At 45.2% G+C, this 25,494-nt stretch overlaps 1 protein-coding gene across 2 annotated transcripts in view; it reads right to left on the bottom strand.

Annotated features, from left to right (window-relative positions):
• Window positions 1-24,630, bottom strand: part of LPCAT3 (lysophosphatidylcholine acyltransferase 3) — a 36,020-nt gene extending 11,390 nt beyond the window's left edge. For both annotated transcript variants that reach the window (XM_086402165.1, XM_086402166.1), the window contains exon 1: window positions 24,402-24,630. In XM_086402165.1, coding sequence (XP_086258291.1) covers window positions 24,402-24,546 — 145 coding nt within the window. In that variant the 5' untranslated portion in view covers window positions 24,547-24,630. The remainder of the gene's footprint in view (window positions 1-24,401) is intronic.
• Between the last annotated feature and the right edge of the window lie 864 nt (window positions 24,631-25,494).

The raw sequence follows: 25,494 nt of genomic DNA, 5'->3' as shown, positions 1-25,494 counted from the left end.
ATTACAAACACTGTCAGTTATGTTCCTTGAAGTGACAGGCTTACTTTGCGCATTTCCAAGAAACTCTCTGCCAAATGCCCGGTCTAAATAACCAGCATGTCTGTCAGTCGTTCTTTCACGTGAAAATGGTGTTCTGTGAAAGAGAAGCTGTCAGCTCATTGTGCAGTTTGAGCCAGTGCACAGGTGCTTTGCCTTGACACACTTCTGCTTTGGGACAGAGGGTGTTCCATGCATGTGTCTCATTTCTTCAAACAGAATGTTAAAAAGACATGTACTCAGGGTTGAGATTTTATGTTTCATCCAGGACACTCTTCGGTTGTCGTTCAGTTGCTCAGTCGTAGCTGACTCTTGGTGACCCCATGGACTGCAGCACGCCAGGCTTCCCTGTCCTTCACTATCTTCTGGAGTTTGTTCAAAGTCATGTCCATTGAGTCAGTGATGCCGTCCAACCATCTCATCCTCTGTTGCCCCCCTTCTCCTCCTGCCCTCAATCTTTCCCAGCATCAGGGTCTTTTCCAATGAGTGGGCAGTGGATGGATCTGTGCACCCCCCGCCTTGTTTTTTTTAGCATTTATTTTTTGGCAGCGTTGGATCTGTGCTGTGGCACTTGGACTTAGTAGTTGGGGCTCGAGTCCTTCTCTGCTTGCGGCACATGGGCTTAGCTGCCCCCAGGCATGTGGGATCTCAGTTTCCGGACCAGAGATCAAGCCCATGTGCCCTGCACTGGAAGGCGGATTCTTAACCACTGCATTGCCAGGGAAGTCCTGGCTCTGCCCTTTCTTGACCGACTGCATGGTGAAGAATGTAGGGTATGCTGGTTCAGTTTGGTGTCCACACCTTCACTCATGCTTGGGGACCAGCAGAGTTTTTACCATCGCTTCTGCCCTGTCAAGTGCCAATGACAAAAGCAAATAACATTTTAATTTTATTCTGAAAAATAACTTTAAAGTTCTCAGGGACCCATAGGAGTTCATGGACTACACTTGGAGAAATGCTGACACAGAATGGTGTTTTGGCTTAATTTTCCTGGTTAAAGCACTCTAAATCAACAGGCTTTTCTTCCTCCCTCCTTTCCTCAACTGCTCCTTCTGTATTTTTTTTTTTTTAATTTATTTATTTGGTGGCACTGAGTCTCAGTTTCAACATGTGGGATCTAGTTCCCTGACAAGGGATTGAACCCGGGCCCCCTGACCAGGAGGGCGAGTCTCAGCCACTGGACCACTAGGGAAGTCCCTCCTTGTATATATTCTTTTTCTGTTTTGGAAAGTTTCTCTGTCCTTGGTTTTGAGATATCAGTTTCCCTCTTTTTTTCTTATTCTATTGAGATGTATTTCACATACCATCAAATTCATCAGAGTGTAGGATGCAGTGGTTTTTAGTATATTCATAAGGTTGTATAATGTCCCCACTGGAGTGTCTATAATTCCAGCATGTTTTTATCCCCCGCCCGCCCCCCCCCACCAAGAAACCCTATCTGTGTTAGTGGTCACTCTCCAGGCCCTGGTGACAAAGTCACTTTCTGACTCTACAGATTTGCCTGTTCTGGCTATTTCATAAAAACGGAGTCATGCCGCATGTGGACTTTTGTATCTAGCTTCTTTCACTGAGTGTCATGTTTTTGAGGCTCGTTTATGTTGTACCATGTAGCAGCACTCCGTTATTTTTTTATGGCTGAATAACATTCCTTCGTTTGGACAGATCATACGTCATTTATTCAACCATCAGTTGATGGACATCTTGGTTGTTTCCACTTTGGGGGTATTAAGAAGAAGGCTGCTGTGAACATTCCCGAGGCGTATGTTTTCCGTTCTCTTGGGTATGTACCTCGGAGCAGACTGTTTGGCTCACTTACTGGCTGAGCAGCACTTCTCAGTTGGTGGTGCAGATCAGTTTTTAAAATTTCCCATCTGCCGTGGACCATACTTCAGTAAAGTACAAAGTCCTGGGCTTGGATGATGTGGCACTATGGAACTCCTGTGAAAATCCCTAAATGTTCACTCTTACTCTCCGCTCGCTTTGAGCTTTGACTTGGCAAAGGGTGGTGACAAATTGCACCAACCTCTCCTTTGCCTCTTTCACTGAAGGCTTTTTCTTCTGACTCCTAAACATGGCTGACCTCCAGAGTCAGTCCCGACCCTCTGCTATGCTGTCCACACCGTCTCGTTGGAAACCCCATCTACTCTCATGTAATTTAACGTGATCTTTATGCCAAAGACAACCTCACATCTTTAATCCTGACCTCTCAGGTTTCAGTTCCACATTTCCTACTTCCTGGTGGGGCATTTTCAGTTTGATATCTTGCACCATCTCTAACTCTGTGTAAATAAGACATGGGCTTTCCCCTGAATCAGGCTTCTCTCAGCTTCTTTGGTTGATTAATGATGTTACTGCACTCCGGGCCACACAGCGACATTCAAAGGCTTTAAGTTGTCTCCGCCTCTTCCCTTTTTCCTCAGTGCCCATATCTAGTCACCAAATCCTGGTTTGTTTTTGTTTTGGCCACACCACAAGGCTTGCAGGATCTTAGTTCCCCAACTAGGGACTGAACCCATGCTCCCTGCAGTGGAAGTCCAGAGTTCTCAGCCATAAGGACCGCCAGGGATTTCCCCCACCAAATCCTGTCCATCCCTCCTTTCCAATGTCTCGCGCCACCATCGCATCCCCTTCTTTCCCATGCTACATCTGCAGGGAAGGCCCTCAAATGCTCCCCCTTCAAGTCTTGCCACAACCTCATCTCTGCCTGTAGCTGCATCCCCTGACATCCTCCACCAGGGGGCTCTCCCTGCCATTCCTGCTCAGAAGCCATCAGTGACTCTACCTGACCACTCCACACAGCATCAGCCCCCAAGTCCAAGATTCAAGGTCTACCTTCTAAACTACATTTCTGGGCAAAGCCTCCACCCTCCTCCTCTAGCTAACTGCTATGCTAGTTTCTTCTCAAGCATGCCTTGTGTCGGGAATTCCATGGTGGTCCACAGGTTAGGACTCTGCGCGCTCACTGCCAAGGGCCCTTCAGGGTTCAATCCCTGGTCAGGGAACTAAGATTCCACATGGAATGTGGTGTGGCCAAAAAAAGAAAAACCCAACCAAACACACAAACCACAACAATGCCCCCCTCCCCCCAAATCCAAACAAAACATGTCTTATGTCTTTAATCTCTAGACCTTCACTCACGCCGGTCCCTTTGGGTGGGATCTTCTTCAACTGCCCCTCTAACCAAGTGAAGTCCTACCCATTCTTGAAAAACACTCAGTTCAAGTGTCTCCTTCTTTAGGGTTACTATAGACCACAATTAATTCATGACCCTGCACATTATGGACTCCTGCCTTAAATACATGGTGCTTAGGACAAAGACTTATTTGGAAAAATCATTATGTAATACAAGTTGCCATTCCTTACACTAGTGTTCTGTATTAAAACTATCACAAGTTCACAATCTCCTTTCCTAAAGTTCTTCTGTGTCTTTGGATCTCCCATAGCATGCTATCCCTGCATACTTCATTTTCTGATGGGTTGACCTACAGTAATTGACACTTAATAGTGGTTTGAGTGTCAGTTTCCTCATCTGTAAAATGGGGACAGGACCTGCTCCAGTGATTATTGTAAGGGCTAAAGGGGATGGGGAAACAGTGTCAGACTTTATTTTTTTGGGTTCCAAAATCACTGCAGATGGTGACTGCAGCCATGAAATTAAAAGACGCTTACTCCTTGGAAGGAAAGTTATGACCAACCTAGATAGCATATTCAAAAGCAGAGACATTACTTTGCCGACAAAGGTCGGTTTAGTCAAGGCTATGGTTTTTCCAGTGGTCATGTATGGATGTGAGACTTGGATTGTGAAGAAAGCTGAGCGCCAAAGAATTGATGCTTTTGAACTGTGGTGTTGGAGAAGACTCTTGAGAGTCCCTGGGACTGCAAGGAGATCCAACCAGTCCATTCTAAAGGAGATCGGTCCTGGGTGTTCTTTGGAAGAAATGATGCTAAAGCTGAAACTCCAGTACTTTGGCCACCTCATGTGAAGAGTTGACTCATTGGAAAAGACTCTGATGCTGGGAGGGATTGGGGGCAGGAGGAGAAGGGGACGACAGAGGATGAGATGGCTGGATGGCATCACTGACTCGATGGACATGAGTCTGAGTGAACTCCGGGAGTTGGTGATGGACAGGGAGGCCTGGAGTGCTGCAATTCATGGGGTCGCAGAGTTGGACACGACTGAGTGACTGAACTGAACTGAAAGGGGATAATGCATATAAAATAGTCAGCACAGCCTAACATATTGTAAGCAGTCACAAAGTCTCACACACACACATGCAGATTCACATAGAGGGAGTCTGTAAACTAGGTCTTATCTGAGAAATTCTGATGCAAGTGGTATCAGGGGTTCCAAATCTAATCTTCTTTCCACGTGACAATCAAATGACTGAGGGATTTTCTTCCCATCTTAACTTTAAAAGAAGAGTCATTGTGTATTTATTTTAAAGATACTGACTCTGGCTTGCCAAGAGCACTTTTTCTAAAATGCAACGTACGGTTAAATTAAAGCACTGGATGGTTAGAAGCACACCAACTCTGAGGTTAAGATGAGATTTGACAGCCTGAATCCCAGTTCTGCTACTTACTAGCTGTCCCCTTAGGCTGGTTGATGAGTTACTGCTTTTGGTCCTCAGTTTCACTAGTAGAGTATCTAGGTCCTGGCTCATATTTCAACCTGGTCCATATCAGATGCTCAGTGAGCGTGAGATGGCATCAACCTCTCCTTTAACAGAGGCCTGCCCAGCAACCTCAACCGACTGGCTTCTAACACTGTGAATGCCGACGGCTCTTGCACGTCCACCTCCCATTGAGGCTCTCCCCTGAACTTCACACTCGTGTGCCATGTGGAGTGGGTACCCGCCTAACGGGACACCTCAGACGTAACAGGCCCCAAACTCAACTGCTGATGTCCTTCTCTCAGCTAGCCTGCTCCTCCCCTGGCTTCCTCATTTTAGCAAAGCCTTCTGCTCAGCCCTTCTGCTCACACAAGGCTGAGGCCCTGCCACCTTCCCCTGCTCCTAACCCCCACCCCTCCCCCAGGCAACCCTATCTGTCAGCAAACCCTGTTTATTCTATCTGCAAAGTGAACCCAGAATCTGACCACTTCTGCCCCTGGTCCATGTTGGCACCATCCGTGGCTTGTGTTATAATTGTCATCTCCTGACTCATCTCCCCCAGTGCATTCAGTCACGCTCTGCTCAGCAGGAGCTGAAGTCCAACCAGAATGCCAAACTGAGCTGCTCACCCCTCCCCCACTGCTCTCTGACTCATCTCTGACTCTGGGCCGCCCTTCCTGGAATGGCAGACTTGTGCAAACCTTAGAGCCTTCACATTAACATGTTCCTGGCCTGGGATGCTCTTTCACCCATGAGCTCAAGTACCTCCAGCGCTTCAGGTTTTTACTGAAATGTCACCTTATCGGTGGGGCCTTCCCTGACCATGGTATCTTGAGATTGCACACGTTGCCCCACCCTGTATGTCACCAACACACACTTCCTGTTTTTCTTTCCTATCTTATCTTTCCTATTTTCCCTTGGCACTTACTACTTTTCCACATGCTGTATATTCTACTTATTGGTCTTTGAAGGCAAGATTTTTGTCTCTTCCCCCCACCTCACTGTACCGCAAGTGCCTTGTAGAGTTCCTGGTACAAAAAAGTTCTCAAAAATATTTGTTGACTGGATGAGAGAATAAAAGAATGAATGAACAAATACTCTGTATCCTAGGGAGTGAATAAAATATGTATTGAGCATCCATTATGTGGTCAGCAATGCATTAGGCAAAAGGAGACTATGGTAGAGTTGTAAGAGATGCTTTCAGACTCTGAAGGAGCATTTTAGAGAGAAAAGAATACCAAGTAATGATGTTGTGTAAATGCTAAGTGATGGAAATGGCAATGTTGTAGAGGTCGGAGAAGACAAGAGGTCAGTAATGAACAGATAAGTCAGGATGAGCAGAGAAGAAACAAGGGAAGGGAGTTCCAAGGCAGAATTATGTACTAAAGACCCAGAGGTAGGAGAGGGCATGGAGCAGTCATGTCACAAGACCGGGCTGACTACAAGACGGGGCAGGAAGGTTTGGAAAACCAGACAGAGTCAGAATTTTATATAATAGGGAAAAAAAATCAAGAGGATTGGACTTCCCTGGTGGCTCAGAGGTAAAGAATCTGCCTGTGCCAATGCAGGAAATATGGGTTTGATTCCTGGGCTAGGAAGATCCCACATGCTATGGAGCAACTAAGCCCATGGGCCACAACTACTGAGCCTGTGCTCTAGAGCCCTGGAGCCACAACTCCTGCGTCTATGTGTCACAACTCCTGAAGCCTGAAAGCCCCAGAACCCAAGCTCTGCACAAAAGAAGCCACTGCAGTGAGAAACTGAGAAATGCAACTAGAGAGTAGCCCCCGCTCACTGCAATGAGAGAAAAGCCCATGCAGCAATGAAGACCCAATGCAGCCAAAAATAAACTGAGCTCATCACCTCTGTTTCCGGTCTACTCATTTCTGCCTTGGCCCTCAGCAATGGGGTAACATACCCCCAGCCCAGGCCAACTCACCCTCACCTCTTGTAAGAAGATCTGGTTCACAGGGTCAATGGGCTCCTTAGAGTCAAATGACTGAAACTGATCTCAAACTCAAAATTCATGCTTATTGTCGGAGGTAAAGGGATAGGAGACAGCGGATCCCCCCCAAAAGGCTATGTCTGTCCATCACTGCTCTTAGGGATAGTTCACTGACAAAATTATGGCAACTCTGGAATTTCTAGCTGAAAAAGATGGATGAAAAAACCTGTGTCAGCCTTATATCATCTGGATGCTGAAATTTTCCTAAATCATGTAATGTTCCCACAGATAATGGGTATTTTGCTTTGCACAATGGAAGGCCACTTTCAGGATCAAGTTTCAGTTCAATTTTCCTAAGAATCACAGACTAGAATATAAAACAGGACTGCTTTTGAACATGGCTTATTTGTATTATTTATCTTTGGCCACGTGGCATGTGGGATCTTACCTCCCCAACCAGGGATAGTGCCCGCGCTCCCTTAATTGGAAGTGCAGAGTCTTAACCACTAGATGGCCAGGGAAGTGGCCATCTAACGGCTTATTTGGTATTGACAGTTTATTTTTTATCACATATTTCCACATGCTAGCTTTATCATGATTATTTCCACTGTGAAGAACTGCCATTCACATTTGTTTTCTTTCACCAAAGTGGAGATTCCTCATACTGAAGAACTATACAGAGGAAAGCAAGACGGATGGAGATAGGAAGGAGAGTGAAGCCCTGTGTGACTCTGGCTCTTTGTGGTGATAGGTAACTGATTGGTTACTGACCACACTGTCAGACGGGGGAACACTGGGACATTATGGACCTGGAGGTGGGGTGACGCTCACCTCTGGAATTTGTTCACAATGGTCCTGTCTCTATTCAGCAGATTAAGCCTTATTGATGGTATGGCCAAGGTGATAACACACCTGCCCCACTCCAACAGTCCTCTATGGCTCAGGCTGAGTCACATGCTGAATGGTTATTCATAGGATTCAGATTCTTTGAACCCATGAAACCTTATAAATCACTGACTCCAAACCCTTTATTAGAGATAGAAGAAAGCAAAGCCCAAAGGGACTAACTGGCTTGCTTCAGGTTAATAGAGCAGAGCCCCAGTTAGAACCCATATCACTTGATTTCTATGCTGATACTCCTGTCTCATGCTTTGGCACCTGGCGGAGGCCAGCAAATACATCACTAGTCACTGCTGTTGTTCAGTCACTCAGTCATGTCCGACTTGTTTTGACCCCATGGGCTGTAGCCCGCTAGGCCCTTCTGTCACGGAATTCTCCAGACAAGAACACTGGAATGGATTGCCATTTCCTTTTCCAGGGGATCTGCCCGACCCAGGGACTGAACCTGCATCTCCTGCATTGCGGGTGGATTTGTTACCACTGAGCCACCAGGGAAGCCTCACTGGTCACTAGCTGTGCACTTTTAAAGCTATGGCTATGTTAATCTCTGATTATCTGTTCACAGACACATGCATGCCCACGTCTGCTTATCATCCTATCTAAAACCATTTGAAAACTTCATCTCTGCTAAATTTAGGTACTCCTTGTTCTTTCTTTCTTCATCAGTTCTTGGGGATGCTCCCTGCCTATCTTCTTAGGGTGCAATTCATTTCTGAAAGGGACCTCCAGCTGAGTATCTTGAACGTTTTGATGACTGTAGAATAGAATTCAGGGATAAATGATGAAAATGTCCTCAGAATAAGAACAGAGGGGGCGTTTTAAGGGTAAACTAGTAAATGGCTGTTATCTGTGAGAAAGGAAAAAGGCTCTTATGAAGGTTGCAAAGTTTTTTTTTCTTTTAATGGGAATTCCCTGGAGGTCCAGTGGTTAGGACTTGGTGCTCTCAATGTTGAGACCCAAGTTCAAACCTTGGCTGGGGAACTAAAATCTCATAAGCCGAGTGGAATGGTGTGACCAAAAAAAAAAAAAAAGGAAATATTAGTTTTTTTAGTCACTTAACCCAAACAACCTAAACCTGAACTGCACCCAAAGTCCCATCAAAAGTCAGTTTTTTATTGTTGCACTCAAGCCAGGGGCTCTTAGCAGTTAACAGGCAAGGCCATGTTAAGATTAGCGCCAACGATACAAGCTGGCAATCGTGTGTGCAAACTGGTGCTAAGGCTGAGAAGTTATGATGTTATGATGAGACAACAGACTGACCCTGAAGCCACGTTCCCTTGTATGACCCCACCGGGAAGAGATACTCACTGGCTTCTGAGCCTAGGAAAAGTCAGCACCCCACCACCCTACCCCACCATCCTGGGTCAGGGGCCAGCCCTCAGGACTATCTCAAGCCTGATCAGATGCTCAGAACTATTTGTGAATGTTTGTCTGCACAATTACAGTCTTTTCTGTACTATTACAGATTGTGCAAATGGTCACATAGTTCTTTTGTTATGACAAAAATTTATAGACTGAAAGACTGTTAAGGCTGTTGACTCGCAGGCTAGTTGCTAGTCACTGCTGACTAGTGGAACAGGACAACAGATGTTGGCCGACCCTCAGGCACTTGAACACACCGAAACGCCTTTCCTAGCAGATACCAGCCTGAGGCTTACATTCAGAGAGTGGTTTTTTAAATCATATTATAAATCTTTGTAAATTAGCGAACCACTTGATGGCAACTTCTAGCCAGATTATCTGATTGGAGCTAGACTCAGGAATGAAGAGTAATCTGGTTGAGAAATTCAGCTTTGCCGCTTGGGCAAATCACTTAAGATTCTTTGTACCTTGATTTCTTCACGTCTAAGGTAGGGATGTAAAGAAAGGCACGCCCCCCCCCCCATTCCAGTTTTTCAAGGACCATGCCAGCAGCCACTGCAGCTGCCCACCAACGGTGTACCTAGCGGGGAATTCAGGATGGAGAAAAACTTGAAGGCTTCTGTGCTTTGGATACTGGCCTAGATAGTTCAGATGTATATCTAAGGGACAGATGCAATGAGTCCAGATTCTTGCGTCTTCACATACACAGAAAGGCACTAAAATCATTAACTTGAGACGTCTGCTCTTTGTGACTGGCAGTAATCTTTTGATGCTCAAAGTATGTGTTAGCTACTTAGTCGTGTTCACCTCTTTGTGACTCTACCTACTGCAGCCTACAGGCTGCCCTGCCCATGGCATTCTCCAGAGGAATCTTCCTGACCCAGGGGTTGAATCCGGTCTCCTGCACTGCAGGCAGATTCTTTACTGTCTGAGTCACCAGGGAAGCCTCTCTGAGGCTCAACTACATGCTTTTTTCCAAGCAAGAAACATTCACATATTAATACGTCCCTGATCTCTTTGGAGCCTTCCTCAGAGCCACCCGAGAGGCGGTCTTCCAGGCTATGTTCCTCAGTTAAGGCCCTGAATAAAACTGCACTTGCCATTTCTAGGTTGTGTGTTTTTCTTTTAGTCAAGAGGCAAAATACTAGCCATCTTGCAGGCTGTTGTGCAGATTATAAGAGAAAATATCCATAAAAAAGCATCAAACATGTACTTCCTTGAGGCCACTTAAGAAATATTTACATATGAGCAAATATTTTATTTTATTTTTTTTTTTGAGCAAATATTTTATACAAGCCTATCTATACTTAACTTCTTAAAATCTGAGTAAGCTCTTTTAACCAGTTTTAAGACATACACTCTCGGGCTCAAGCCTCTAGCCTTGAGCTAGGGGTGGGAAATTTTGGCCTTTGCCCATCTTGATCCTATTTTAACTAAATTAAGTCTATAGCAAGTTTCAAAAATAAAGCTCTGAGTTGCCCCCAGAACTCCCAGGAAGAAGGCGATTTGCCACTAAGTTCACCCAGCTTCATTCAGTCTGAGGCCCTTCCTCTGCAAGGGTCTGTTTGAGGCCTGGGTGTGTATGTGTGTGTAGGTGTGGAGGTGGGAACTAGCAACATGCTCATGTGGTCATACATTGTTATAAAACATGTAAGATATTTTTATATTCTTTTTCTTAAAGAAAGTCACCAAGATTATAGAATTTTCAGGTTCTACAAACCCTGGATTATTAAAAAAAAAAAAAAAATCAGCCACTACAACAAAACTAGGCATTTGTTGTCATTGTCAGTTAGTTGCTAAGTGGTGTCTGACTCTTTGCAACCCCATGGGCTGCAGCACGCCAGGGTTCCCTGTCCTTCACCATCTCCTGGAGTTTGTTCAAATTCATGCCCATTGAGTCTGTGATGCCGTCCGATTATCTCATCCTCTGCCATAAGATCTTACAAAAAGTCCTGAATGAACATTCGAGCCAACTCAGTATTTCAGACCCAGGAAGCCTGTTTAAGTCCAGGAAGGGAAGGAGTGCTGAAGTCACCTACCAGAGAGGTCTATCAGCTGGGAGCACAGGCTCAGCACAGGTCAGAGAGAGAGGCGGAGGGCTGGCCAGGCCTGCAGAGTTCCCAGCCTCATCTTCTCTGCTCTGTCCAGTCTGCCCCTCCTCTTACTTCTTATCTTTCGTGTCTTGTGTTACTGCTTCCTCCTCTTCTTTCCCTGTTATAACGGCCTGAAGTCTTCTATTCCCCGCTTCTCAGCTTTTACACTTCATGGTTCTCTCTCAAAAATCTTGAATTAGTGTGCGGCAGCCTGAGTTTTTTCCCCTTTTGATTCCTGGCGCTGGTTTTCAGTGGAGAAACTGGAGTTCTTCATTCCTGTTGTGACTTGATCTGGCCAGGGGTTGCCCCAAGGCTGCCAAGTGGCTAATTAGCTTTAACAACCCTTTCGAATAACTTGTCTTGGTAATTTTCCTCCCTCCCTCCTGTGAAGAGTTGCCAAATCTAGGCTTGTAAGTACAAACAAAGCAGGTGAGACTTCTTTTTCGCAACAAGTATTCCAGCAAATGAAACAATAAACTCTTCCTGAACCAGCTGGGATTCTAACAGGAGAAAAGACAATGGCATCACACCCTCTAACTGAACCTATGAATCCGAGCGGCTGTGGATATTTGTTGGGTTCTGTTTCTCTACCTTTGTGAGCATACCTACTCACTCTTTATTCTTCAAGTCTGCGGATTTGGTGAATTTTAGTACATTCACAATGTTGTGCAACCACACCCACTACTAACGCCCCAATACCTCCATCACGCTAACCAGAAACCCCACACCTCTCAGCCGTCACCCCCAATTCAACCCTCCTCTCATCCCCACCAGCCACCAATCTACTTTCTGTCTTTATGGATTTGCCTCTTCTGGGCATCTCACATAAACGGGAGCAGACGTTACGTGGCCATTTGTGTCTGGCTTCTTTCGCTCAGCACCATGTTTTCAAAGTTCATCCACGCTATAGGAAGTATCAGTACTTCATTCCTTTTTATGGCTGAATATTCCATTTTATGAATATTAATATTTTGTTTATCCATTTGTCAGTTGGGTCATCCATTGTTTGTCAATGATAATAATGTGATGAATATGTGTGTACAGGTTTTTGTGTGAACATATACATCAACTCTTTTGGTAACATAATTAGGGGCGGAACTGCTGGGTCCTACTATAATACGTGCTTAACTTTGAGAAACTGCCAAACTGCTTTCTTCAGGGGCTGTGCTGTTTGATGTACCCACCAACCACCCATGAGGATTCCAATTTCCCCATATCTTCACCAACATTTGTTTACTCCTTTTTTTGGTTACAGCCATCCTGGTGGGTGTGAAGTGGTATGTCCTTATGACTTTGATCTCCATTTCCAAAGACTAAAGATGCTGAACATCTTTCCATGTGCTTATTGGCCATTTGCATGTCTTCTTTAGACAAATGTCTATTCGTATTCTTTGCCCATTTTTAAACTGAGTTGTCTTTTCATTGTTCAGTTATAAGAATTCTTGATATATTCTGGATACTAGACCCTTACCAGATAAATGATTTACAAGTATTTTCTGTCTCTCTCTTTTTCTTTTCTGTTTCTCACTTCTTTTCACTTGCTTTATAGTATCCTTTCATGCAAAAAAGTTTAAAATTCTGATGAAGTTCACATTATCCCTGACCATCCATGCTGAAAAAAATCCAATTTCTTTATCAGCATCTCAGTATTACGTGAAGATTTGGGAAGAACTTTAAAAACTATTTAAAATTTTGTATTTTATTTATTTATTCTGGCCGCACCCTGCGGCATGCCAGGATCTTAGTTCCCCAACCAGGGATCAAACCCACACTCCCTGCATTGGACGTATGGAGTCTTAACCCTGGACCGCCAAGGCAAAGTCCCCAAGTTAGGTATTTTAGAATATAATAAAAGCATATATACCTTAAAAATATAAAACGAGATTAAGACTTGAAGAAGTTTGAAGCTTCTGGTGAGATGATGACCTGGCTCCCTATAATTACTGTTAGGCTCTTAGAATAAATAATACAAGTGCATGCTGTCTAGGTGGGCTTCCCAGGTGGCTCAGAGGTAACGAATCTGCCTCCAATGCAGGAAACACAGGAGACGCGGGTTCGATCCTTGGGTCAGAAAGGTCTCCCAGAGGAGGGCATGGTATACTCACTCCAGTATTCGTGCTTGGAGAATCTCCATTGACAGAGGAGCCTGAGGGGCTACAGTCCATAAGGTTGCACAGAGTCGAACACTGAAGTGACTTAGCACGCATGCTACATAGGAATTCTTAGGCTTTACTTTTGTTTCCTTCTATCAGAAGAACTAAAGAAGAACTAAAACATGGGTTCAAATTATTCTTTAGCTAAAGACTGAGGGTTCCTAGTAGCCCTTCTGGTTCACTATTTTTAATTGGGGCCATGTATGTTGTATTCCAACTATAATCAATCTTTTCCACCAGAGTCTGAGGTATACACCACGGGAGCCTTAAAGGGCGCTGTTCCAGCTGGCCTCTGCTTGCTGGCTGGCAAACAGAAGTATTATATTTGTGGACAGTAATCCAGAATGGTGTCCAAGCCCATCTGAGTTTAGAATCGCTATCACAGCAGAAACTGGAAACCTCAAGGGCTATAAGCCATTGAGCACGTCTACATGGAAGCCACTTCTTATTACAGCAATACAAATACACAGCGACCAGAGCTCAGCCTTCTGGGAGCTCATATCCTCCTCAGATTTGCACACAACGTACTCACATGAGTTCTTTCTTTTTTTTTATAGTGAGCTTAGTTGTCTACAAAATTACTATCTTACCACTTATAATTTTGTGTAGCAGGTATGACCATGTATGCTTTTCTTATCGAAATGCCATAGCAATATGATAGATACTTGATACTGAAAGCATCTTTAATTGACAAAAGCTTTTTATTGTTAATTTAAACTTAGCCTGTGCTTAGTGTGGGGTATTTAAACTGTCCACTCGACTTCATGCGAATCAAGAACAAAACCTGAGTCTTACCACTTTTGGCCTGAACTTCTCTCTGCTTTCTGACAAACGGTCCCTACAATTAGAATGCAATGACATTTCCATCAGAAGTCTCTATCGCTAACAATTATGGTACATGAGGTTCTCAGATGGAATCCTTTGTTCAGGGGGTCCGGAGTTTCACGAATCTCACTTATGTTCAAAGCCACTCCTTGAACAGGGAGGAACTTAGATTTTAAAAGCAATCCAGGGACTTCCCTGGTGGTCCAGTGGTTAAGACTCCATGCTCCCAATGTAGGGGGTGTGGATTCAATCCCTGGTTGGGTAACTAAGATCCCACATGCTCCACATGCCACACAATGCAGCCAAAAAATAAATAAAATAAAAAGCCATCTGTTTTAAGCCAAAAGGAAATCCTTATCCAGAAACTACTCATCCTTAATTTTAGTTTCTTACTTGCCACCTTCCCCATTCTAGCTTTGAAAACAGGGAGAAATAAAGATGTATACAGCATCTTTTGGGATACACAGATCTTAAGCTTTGAGGTCTCTAGGAAGCTATTACTGCTTCACCAAGAGAACTTTAGGTGGGCCCTAAGTCTCCTTGCCCTTGTCTTCAGTAACTTCAGGGAAAATGTCAACACCCTTCAGCCCCTACCTTAAAAACTCTCTGCTTGAGGAGAACAATTCACCTAGAACTGCATGAGGGCATCTAATTTTTGTTAGAGCTACAGGTCACAACAGAAGGCCTGGAGAGATTATCATCTCTATTATCTATCTGATAATAGATTATCAGATATCTTATGTTCCCAAAGACCAATTTTATTAAAGATGAGGTTAGCACTGTATCTGATAAATTTTAAAATTATATTTAACTCATAACAAGTGGCAATAGTTTGAAACAATACAAAATTTAACTGCATTTTAAAAAATAATATAGTCATCAAAGAGCTTTCTTATTTGATAAGAAATCTGAGCTTATCTATCTGACAAGAGATGATAATGATATAATAATGCCATTAGCACATTAACCCTATGATTCAGTAATAATATTTGGAGATGTTAGCAAATGGGGAAACCTAAGCCAACAAAGGTCTGTCTAGTCAAGGCTATGGTTTTTCCAGTAGTCATGTATGGATGTGTGAGTTGGTCTATAAAGAAAGCTGAGTGCCGAAGAATTGATGCTTTTGAACTGTGGTGTTGGAGAAAACTCTTGAGAGTCCCTTGGACTGCAAGGAGACCCAACGAGTCCATCCTAAAGGAGATCAGTCCTGGGTGTTCACTGGAGGGTCTGATGTTGAAGCTGAAACTCCAATACTTTGGCCACCTGATGCGGAGAGCTGACTCATTTGAAAAGACCCTGATGCTGGGAAAGATTGAGGGCCAGAGTAGAAGAGGACAACAGAGGATGAGATGGTTGGATGGAATCACTGACCCAATGGACATGGGTTTGGGTGAACTCCAGGAGTTGGCGACGGACAGGGAGGCCTGGTGTGCTCCGGTTTGTGGGGTTGCAAAGAGTCGGACATGACTGAGCGACTGAACTGAACTGAACTGAAAGCTATAAAGAATCTGAGAGCATTTTGTTTATTCCAAAGATCGCAGGATACAAGTTTGACATCAACTGTTACAAAAAAGGGACCTGAAGCCACACATTAAGCCTGCAGTCCTCAGACATGCGGGGAAGCATATAACATGGACAGCTGTTAAAACACGGATCACTGGGCCTCATCCTGAGAGTCTCTCGTTTAGTCCCTCTGAGAACCTGACTGCCTAACAGGTTCCTAGCAGGTCTGATGCTGCTGGTCCCAAGACCACACTTGGAGTCTCCTTAGAAAGGAAGGAGATGAATATCTACTGAGGGAAGGGAGAGAACAATTATTTAAAACTATCCTGGGTCAGGCTTGGCCAAGGATCGATACAGTCTATTTCACCTGGTCCTCAGAGCTTCCCCAGAACAACGCTTCTTTCTCACACTTGGCCAGAGCAGAATGAGAGCGAAGGGTCTGCCTAGGCAGTTCTCTAGAAACAGGCAAGCTCTTCGATGACTATATCATTTTAAAAAATGCAGGTCGACTTTGCATTGTTTCAAAATATTGCTGCTTGTTATTAATTAAATATAATTTAAAAATATGTATCAGACACAGCGCTTAACTCTTAACCTCAATTCTTTAGTCAAATTGGCCTTTGGGAACATGAGGAAAAGGATGGCTGAAGCTCAGTAACTGGTCGATGGTGAAAGAGTTGGCACATATTTAATCTTATTGTAATTATTTTGTGGCTGCAATTATTTTTGTGCATGTGTGCTTAATCACTGGATGGCCAGGGATGCCGGGAGCCAGCATATTGCATATTGAGTGCATATTGCATATTGAGTGCAGCACTTTCCACAGCATCATCTTTCAGGATCTGGAATAGCTCAACTAGAATTCTATCACTGCCAGGAGCCAGCATGAGGAACTCCGCCCGTGGCAAAGGTCATGAGGAAGGAGGCTCGGCATACGCAAATGCGGGATCGAGCCTCAGGCGTCCTCCTGGAAATTCTCGAGCATCTACCCCAAAACCAGAGTCTGCCTACTTTCTGCTTTGTGCTCTCACCTACACCTCTGACTTTACTGGCAGGGGGGGAGGGGGAGCCCCCCACTACCTCTCTCTGAAAAAAGAGTTAACTTATAGCTCCAGTTAATAAAGTTCCTGGGTGTGATAGTGTTTCAACCTACAAACTCCTTTGGAAGTCCTCTAGCCTGCCTGAATAGGTTTTTCTGGCCACATGTGATCACTCAGAGCCTCCCAACTGTGAGAGGCATGAGATGTTCTAAACTGTCTAAATACAGAGTCCTTTGAGCAGTTAAAAGATTGATTAGAAATTGTATTGGTGAAGGGTTTTTCACTTGTTGGGCCAATGTTTGCTGCTAAGTCTCCATATCCCTTACCTGCTGTGTCCCTGGCAGTGTATTGATTAATATAATTGGTGTAAGTAGTAGCTTTAATGTTTGTAACCTTGGACCCTTGAGTTAATTCTTTTCTTGATTGAGCCCACCACACCTTTACCCTATAGGAATGCAACTTTATCTAATGCTTTTGGAGGGTGGCTCCTGACTTTGGAATAATCACCTTTAGAGAAAAATAAGTTTCTTAAAATGTTAACAGGCCTCCTGGCCAGAAGATGATGTAAATCACCTGAACTTTTGCATATGATAAGTTTGAAAGCCTGGCTTCGATTAGAACCAGGAACTGCTGTCCTTGCATGACTCCACCCCTTCCCCCATTATCCTCTATGCACAACTTAAGGTATAAAAAATACTTTGGAAAATAAAGTGCGGGCCTTGTTCACCGAAACTTGGTCTCCCCATGTCACTCTCTCTCTCACTCTGGCTGAATCTCCATCTGGAGCGCAGAACCCACCATGCTTACTAATTACGCCTGGGCTTCTAAGATCCGACCGGGGAGGCCTCAGTGTCTCCTCTCCTTCGGGAGAACGGAAGGACGCCTGTGGCCTACGTAAGTGGTGCAAACTTCTTGTCTTGAAGTTTTATTGGTCTCCCTCATAAACCAAGCTACTCAGCCTCTTTTCTCCACTGAATTTCCTCACTGAGCTATCCTCATTCTATTACTCTTTATATCTTTGATAAATATTTAAATAAATAAGTCGCCTATGCCGTCTCTCCTTCGAATACCCTGGATCAGCCAGGGCTGGACCCCGGCACAGGGAAATCCCCCAATTTAATCTTAATTAATTTTAGAAATCTGCATCTAGGCCTGCAGGTCTGTAAAGATGCTTGTCCTGCCAGCTCACTCTGTCACACAGCACCCCCCTCACCACATCCCCCCGCCCCCAGCCCATTCCCCGCCCCCTGAAGACTCAATCATGCTTTCCTCTGCAGCTCCTTTATGGAACCTCTGGTGTCCCAGCCAAGCTGGACTGCCTGCTGTTCCTCAGGTCTTCCTCACTTTTCCTGCTCTCCACATACATGCTCATTATCCTTTGTTGTTGAAAAGTTCCCCTTTCCATCTCCACCTGACTAGAATCTTCCGTGCCTTTTAAGGTCTAGCTGAAATGCCATTTCCTTTTTCAAGACCGAACCCCATTTTTAAAAGGCTGCTGGATGGAACTCCTTCAGTGAATTCCCATGGCTGCCCAGACAGATTTCATGTCAGTGGGCATGTAATTGCTTTGTTAAATTACCCTGTGGATAGAATCTCATGGGCCCTGTTTTACACGTCTCTGCAAAGAAATGGGCTTCCCAGGTGGTGTAGGAGTAAAGAATCTACCTGCCAGTGCAGGAGACACAAGAGACGCAGGTTCAATCCCTGGGTCAGGAAGATTCCCTGGAGTTGGAAATGGCAACCGACTTCAATATTCTTGCCTGAAAAATTCTATGGACAGAAGAGCCTGGTGGGCTACAGTCTGTGGGGTCGCAAAGAGTTGGACACGACTGAGTGACTGAGCACTCATGCACACTGCAAAAAAATGGTTCTGTTTGACATTAAAGTTATATTGGCATTCAAACATGAAGTTTTGTGCAATATAAGATATTGGAGTGTAGATTAAAAAGTTGGAAAAATATATTTAAAAGAAATCCCCAACAGGAAGCTTTAAGTTATGATAAAATTTGTGGCTATGAATTAGAATAAAGATAAAAGTCTAAAATGAAGAATGGACCTAGCCTTTTGGGACGAGATGAGACCTTGAAAGTCTTTAGGACAATCTCCTTACTTCACAGTCATAGGATTTTTGGACCATGCTTTGTATTATGGTCAGAAGTCTCATTTGTCTCATTAATGCTGCTTAGTTTCCACCGTGCCTAGCTGAGGGCTCTTCATTTTGCTACTTGAAAAAAAAAAGCTTTTTGCCCTGAATGATGGATTTAGTTGTGAAGGGCCAGGCCTGACTCTGGTCCAAAGGGAGCTGAACTGTGGGACCTCCTTTGATTTTAAAGGTCGCTAACCATAGTGGTGCTGATTCTGAAGCTCCAAGGAATGAGTCCTCACCTGCAAGTGCCACTTTAGATGAGTCTACCAGCCAAGCCGCAGTCGTGGCCAAGCCTGAAGGAGGAGCTTGCACTAGGTGGGGTGACCATCTGCTCCATTTGGCTGATGCCATCTTTGGCTGTTGAGAGGTACCTAACATGCTGATTACATCTTGGTTCAGTCATGTAAAGAGTAGATGATACCAAGGGCCTTTGTCTTTCCCATCCCACACGCTCCTCCCAGTCCCAAGGTGGTAAAGAGCAGGGGTTTCAGAGGTGGGCAGAAACGGGTATGAGCTGGAGGTCTCAGCTTCCTATCTGCACAAGGAAGCTAATAAAAGGACTGTATATAACTTAGGGGTAATTGGCAAGCCAGGCGTGGTATTGTTGAGCGCTTTATAAATGTCAGCTACCAATGCCATTATTACTACACTCTAGATTCTCTCTGGCATTTCAGTCCCTCCCTGATTCAGTTATGATACCACTGAAAAGTGAAAATGTTAGCAGGGTTGTGTCTGACTCTTTGTGACTCCATGGACTGTAGCCCCCTAGGCTCCTCTGTCCATGTGATTCTCCAGGCAAGGATGCTGGAGTGGGTAGCCATTCCCTTCTCCAGTATTGACTTCTAAAACCATTATCTTTATCAACTGTTACCAGCTATTATCAATCGTTATCAACTGTTTTCAAACTCAAGACTAGGCTTCACAAGACAAGCTGGAGGTGCCCTTGGAACCTAAAGCCAGTCCCAAAACTAGGTCATTCCCTGGCACTGAACAACATCTAACCCTCACTTGACCTCTCCACATTTGTGAAAGTCACCATCACCTTTTCAGCTCCCCTGGCAGAAGGCCTGAGCTTGTTTTTTTTTCCACCCCTCAACTATTATACTTCTTTCTCTCTCAGGCAATCAGTTGCCAAGTCATTCATCCACACTTTCACTTATTCAGTAAATATTTATTGGGCCCTTTCCACAAATCTTCCCTGGTGGCTCAGACGGTAAAGCGTCTGCTTACAACACGGGAGACCTTGGTTCGATCCCTGGGTTGGGAAGATCTCCTGGAGAAGGAAATGGCAACCCACTCCAGTATTCTTGCCTGGAAAATCCCATGGACGGAGGAACCTCGTAGGCTACAGTCCATGGGGTTGCAAAGAGTCGGACATGACTGAGCGACATTTACTTTACTCTTACTTTACTTCTACTTTACTTCCACAAGCCAGGTACTGTATTCAACTGATGAACAGAACTTAAAACGATTGCTGCCCTCATCTGCACATATATAATCACGCTTTGGCATGGGTACTCATTCGGAAGGGGATTTCAGTCCAGAGGAGAAAGTACAACATGGCACTAACTTAAAATGAGAGGCAGGAAAGGAGGACTCTGTGAGGAAGTGGCAATCTGAACCAAGGCCCGAAAGAGCAAAAGGCTCGGTGAGGTGGGTAATGAGCACAGAGCACTCTTGACAGTCGGATCAGCAGGTACCATGGCTCAGGAGGGAAGGGCCTGATGCCTTTTCTGATGGCATCAGGACTTGGCCACAAGGCTGTGAACTTGCTCAGGTCAAGGCTGGAGTGGGAGATTCCCAGGGATGTATGGAACCTCTGGTGGGGGCTGAGCCAAGAGAGGCATGGGGTTGGGTCACCCTGGCTGCGCCGGGGAGAACGGACTGAGTGGACAGGAAGAAACTAGAGAGATCTGTCCAGGGGCTATTCGGGCAGTTCTGGTGACAGATGGTCAGTGGCTGTGATGATGGAGGGAAGGAGTGTATCTGAGGCACAATTTAGAGGTGGTGCTGATAGAACTCGGTGACTGGGGTGAGAGCAGAGTGAGAGGGGGAGGTGATAAGGCTGGTTCCTGGGTTTCTGGTGCGTGCAGCTGTGTAGATGAAAAGTAGTCACAGAATCTATCTTCCAAACTACTCTGTACTCCTGGATCCGCTCCCAGGACAGTGCTGGCCCATCCCTCTCCTTTCAAGTATCTGCGATGGCTCCTGATCACCTGCTTCAGTAAGCACACACTTCTTCCCCTAGCTTTCAAGGATCCACAACCTACATTTCCAGTCTTTTTTTTTTTTTTTTTTTTGAATTTTCTTGGCCGTGCCATGGGGCACGTGGGATCTTAGTTTGCTGACCAGGGATTGAGCCCGCACCTCTTGCACTGGAAGTGCGGAGTCTTAACCACTAGACCAACAGGGAAGTCCCTTCCAGTCCTATTTTCTACTACTTCTCTACTTAGGTCCTGCTTCAGTCCAACTGGACCACTTCCTGTTCCTGGAATGTGTCACCACACGTCCTTGCCTTGGTCCCTATTCCTCACCATCTCAGTCTGCTGAAACCCTATTCAACTTTCAAAGTTCATTAAAGGTCCAGTCGTTAAACCTCATAAAGCTCTGGGAATCTCTGCCGGCACTTAGAGTGCCACCTGTTATTTTGGTTACGAGAGGACTTATCACCTGCCTGTTCCCTGCCCCCAACAGACCACAGGTCATACCTTCGGGTGCCCAGCCCCATTACTCATACTGTACCACTGCCCTTTCCTTTGCAGGGCCAAGCACAGTGCTTCACCCACAACAGGTACATTTTGCTGAATTTATTTGGAACAATTCATGTTGCTAATTATGCTAAGGAACGAGGATACCTGAATTGTTGAACCGGAGATGTTTTCCAGTGGCATCTGCCAGCACCAGAGCTCACAGCAAAATTTATCTTCCACCAAACTCCTGGCAATCAGACGCAAGACAGACACACACATGCCCCTCTTGACAGCGTCCTCTGCCTGTTTGAAATTCTTCAGTGCAAAAGTGCTCATAAACTTACCCTTTCCTTGCAGCACCTAATATCAAAAAATTACAGCCTCTAACTCAGGAGTTTTAAAACTGCTTGCTGTAACCCATTAGTGGGTCTTGAAATCAATTTAGTAGGTTGTAAATGATACTAAAAAATAAAATAGAAAATAGCTAAGCACACTACCTATACTCAGGATGAGTAATGTTTCCTGAAACTTCTGTTTCCAATGCAAGTATACATCTGTGTGTTTACTGGGTCATGATGTAAAATGTTATTTCTCACCACCGGCCCCAGTTCAAAAGGTTTGAAGGCTAACGCTGGAGAGACCAAGATCCACACACAACTCAAACAGGGAAAGATGTTAGGGAACCAGTAATGAGACTATCTAACTAAAACAGTGAGACATTCATATTTTATCCCCTTAAGATGTGAATGTCTGATATACCCAACTCTTCAGGGGACCTGCATTTCAGTGCTTTTAACCAAAATTAATCTCGTTAGTAGAAAGTGAGTCAGAAATTGTTTCTAACTACAGGCCTTTCGGTACCTCAGGCAAGGATTTCCTCCAGTATCCCAGTTCCCCAGGAAAGGTGGTTCAGGAACTCCATTGCTGAAAGGCTACTGGTTTCTAGGTTACAATACACAGAAGTGATGATACTTTTGTAGGAGAAGCATATTTACAACCAGAAAAATGCACCCTTTCTTCCATGTACTTGTCAACAAGCTTATCAATGTATGTTTCTGTGTATGTATGTAACCTAAACCTAGAAAATACAATCCTATATATCCATGTGTGAAACTTAGCCCTGATCAATTTAGGGGTCAATGTGAACCCCAATTGACCTAAAAATGAGATATACTATGAGTTACTGAAGGCAACGACACATGTGGGCTAGGAAGAGGGGATGCGGGCCATGGTAGGATGGGCAAGGGGGTTCAAGAGTGTGATGGATGTATTATACCAAGTTTTTATTACCTTGATGCTTGGTGGTAATGAGAGGATGAGGTTAGAGGGGTAAGCTATGGAGAAAACAACTTTCTAGACAGGTGTATGCCCCATGATAGTACACAGTAGCCCACTACAAGTGCACAGGCTGTATTTAATTATGTCATCACTAAAAAGACAGATTCCAAGCCTAATTCTAGCCGAAGCTCCCTTTAACAGGTTGTCCCTTATAATTTGTTGCTCCTTGTGTTACAATCTCCATTTATAGTTGAGACATCAACAGCTGGCTTCTTAATGAATGAAATGTAAACACTCTTAATTGTCAATTATAATCCCAACAAATAACTAGGCCTGGAAAAAGGGAGAAGAAGTAGGAAGTTCAAAGCTGATGTGGTGCAAAGAACCCTAGATTGAAGTACTGATAAATTTGGGTTAGATCTGGGTGGCAGCAAGTAAGTTCCACAATCTAAGGTTCCTGACAAGTCTAAAATTTTGTAATTCTACAAGGGAGGGTAAAAGTGATCTTTATCTGGAAGAAAGAAAGAGTATCTTGGCTTGATGTGTGATGGGCAAATGATAATGATATTACCCAAGGTTGTTTAAATATGAATTAATGCCTTTCCCATTATCTACATCAGATTAGCACCCTTTAGGTGATATTACATATCAGTGTCTCTACCGACTATTCCATAAATTCCAAATTTCTTACCAGTATTTAAGGCTTTCCACATCTGCCCAACTTTATCTCAAATTTCTTGTGGTTCAGACCTGCTCCTGCACCCACCCTCCCCAACAAGTCTTGTTTAATTCTTCACCACTCCTACTCTCCTAGCTAAAGTCCCATAACCTTCATAAAGCCTTCCAACTACTCAAATATTTAATATCAGCTTATGACCTTTGAATTCCTACCAGACTTTATAGCAATCCTATCAGATAGGCATTATTATCTCATTTCATAAGTAAGGAAACTAAAGGCCCCAGAGAAGTTAAGTGGTTCACCCAGCATCTTAGTTTGTGAGCAGCAGGACTGATTTGTTTGCCCTCCAAGTCCACACACTTTTTTTTTCTTACTGTGCCATGCTGCTTCATCTATTAAAAAAAAACCATAGAGGAAGGATGCATTTAAAAAAGCCCATAAACCAGTTACAATACGGTTTGTTGTGACATAAATGCAAATACACCACATCCTTTGAACTACGTGTGTAAAACATGCTTGGGGTAGCGTGAATAGTTTTTAAGGGGTTGCCAGCCCTGTTTTCCAAGCCCAGTACTAAAATAATATTCCACGGTAAATGACAGGTGGGTGGCTAAGGACAAGAAAAAGCAGTATGGTTAAAAGAAGAAATTAGAAACGGGACAAAAAGATGAGAGTGTAATACAAGCTGGCAATGCACACAAGAGACACAGAATATGCAAGCATGGAGTATGGGGCTGAGCGGGTCCATAGGACTAAAATATCTAAGTTTGGGAGCCTATACCTGCCAATGAGAAGCGCGCGTGTCTGAGGGTTGATATTAATAACAGCAGTACACATGGACAGAGAGTAGAACTCAAGAGAGAGACAAATAAGGACAGGTCGTAGGGACACAGGGCAGAGCATGACAAGATGAGGGTGGTGGCGCCCAATGAGGGGCCAGAAGGGTACAAGAGGGGTCGAAGGGAAAGGTGAAGAAGGTACAGTGCCCCCAGACTCCAGAATAGTGTCATCTTCCTCTTCACAGCTGGTTGGTATGTGTGAGGATTGACACCCGCACCCCAAAAAGCCCTCCCCGTGGCTCCGGGAAGAGGGCGAGGTCATGTCCCCGTCCCCCGGGGACTCCGCGAGGGGTCCTTACCTAGGAAGATGGAGATGATGAGCCGCAGCGCCTGTTCTGACGCGCCCAGGGACGTCGCCAACTTGTTAAGGCTCAGGTCTTGGAAATCCCACAGCAGCCCCCTCGTCAGCTCCGCTTCCATGTCCCCCTCGGCTGCGGACGCCATCTTAGCTCCGGGCGTCCCCCAGGGACCCCTCTGCTCCGCGCGCCCCGAATGTGGGCACAGCGCTGGAGCTTCACCCCCAATTCCGGCCCGGAGCCCGCCCACGGCGTGCGCATTGGCTGCGGACCCGCCCAAAGGCTCCGGGCTCAGCCGGTCATTGGTCAGCCCGGGCCGGGGGCGGGGCCTCACGCGGCAAGGTAGGCCGGGGGCGGGGCCTCATATTTGTAAGGCAAAGGTGACTCGGCCCGAGAAAGAACGCGGGGCAGGCCGGGGGCGGGGCTTGGAACCGGGAACCAGATCCGCGATTGGAAAAGTAAGAAGCCGGCGGCGGAGGACTGTACAACTCAGTTCTAACAGCTCGGGGGAGGAGTCGGGGCGGGCGAGAGTCCTGCCGGCTCGTGCGCTGCCTCCCTATTGGCTGAGACGGAGCAGGCGAGAGTCGGGGCGGGGGGGGGCTGTCACCCGACCGCGAGGTTACTCTCGGTCGCAGGCGCGCCGGGGTTACTGGGGCATGTAACGGGAGGGCGCGAATTCCTGCGGCGGCCTCGCGAGCGCCCCCTAACGGCGCCGCGGCTGTTCTTGAACCGTTAGACACGCCGCCTTCCCTCCCAGATCTAGAGGACCACCCCGGTGCCCTCAGCACTCTCTACCTGCTCCTTTGATTTCGTGTAACTTCCTGTATTAAAACGTTGCCTTCCTCCGAGAGGCGATGATATTAAGCTACGCTGATTTAACCGTTAGGCTTTTCATTAAAAATTAAACTAGTTTGTCACTAAGTAATACAGGTTCAAGATCAAAGTGCAAAGAGGATAGAAATTGGAGACAAAAGTCCTTTCGTCCCACCTTGCTTCGCATTCTTACTTCCAGTGTTCGGATCAGACAAACAAAAATGTGCTAGGGCCTGTGCTGGGCTCTGAGCCCAAAGCTATGGAGTGGAGATGGTGCACGGAC

Source organism: Bos grunniens, chromosome 5 (assembly GCF_055505025.1).
Source record: "Bos grunniens cultivar Pamir isolate PY7600 chromosome 5, Bosgru_T2T1.0, whole genome shotgun sequence".
Classification (NCBI taxonomy): domain Eukaryota; kingdom Metazoa; phylum Chordata; class Mammalia; order Artiodactyla; family Bovidae; genus Bos; species Bos grunniens.
Note: the sequence above shows the minus strand (reverse complement) of the source record. Positions and strands in the feature narration are given on the sequence as shown.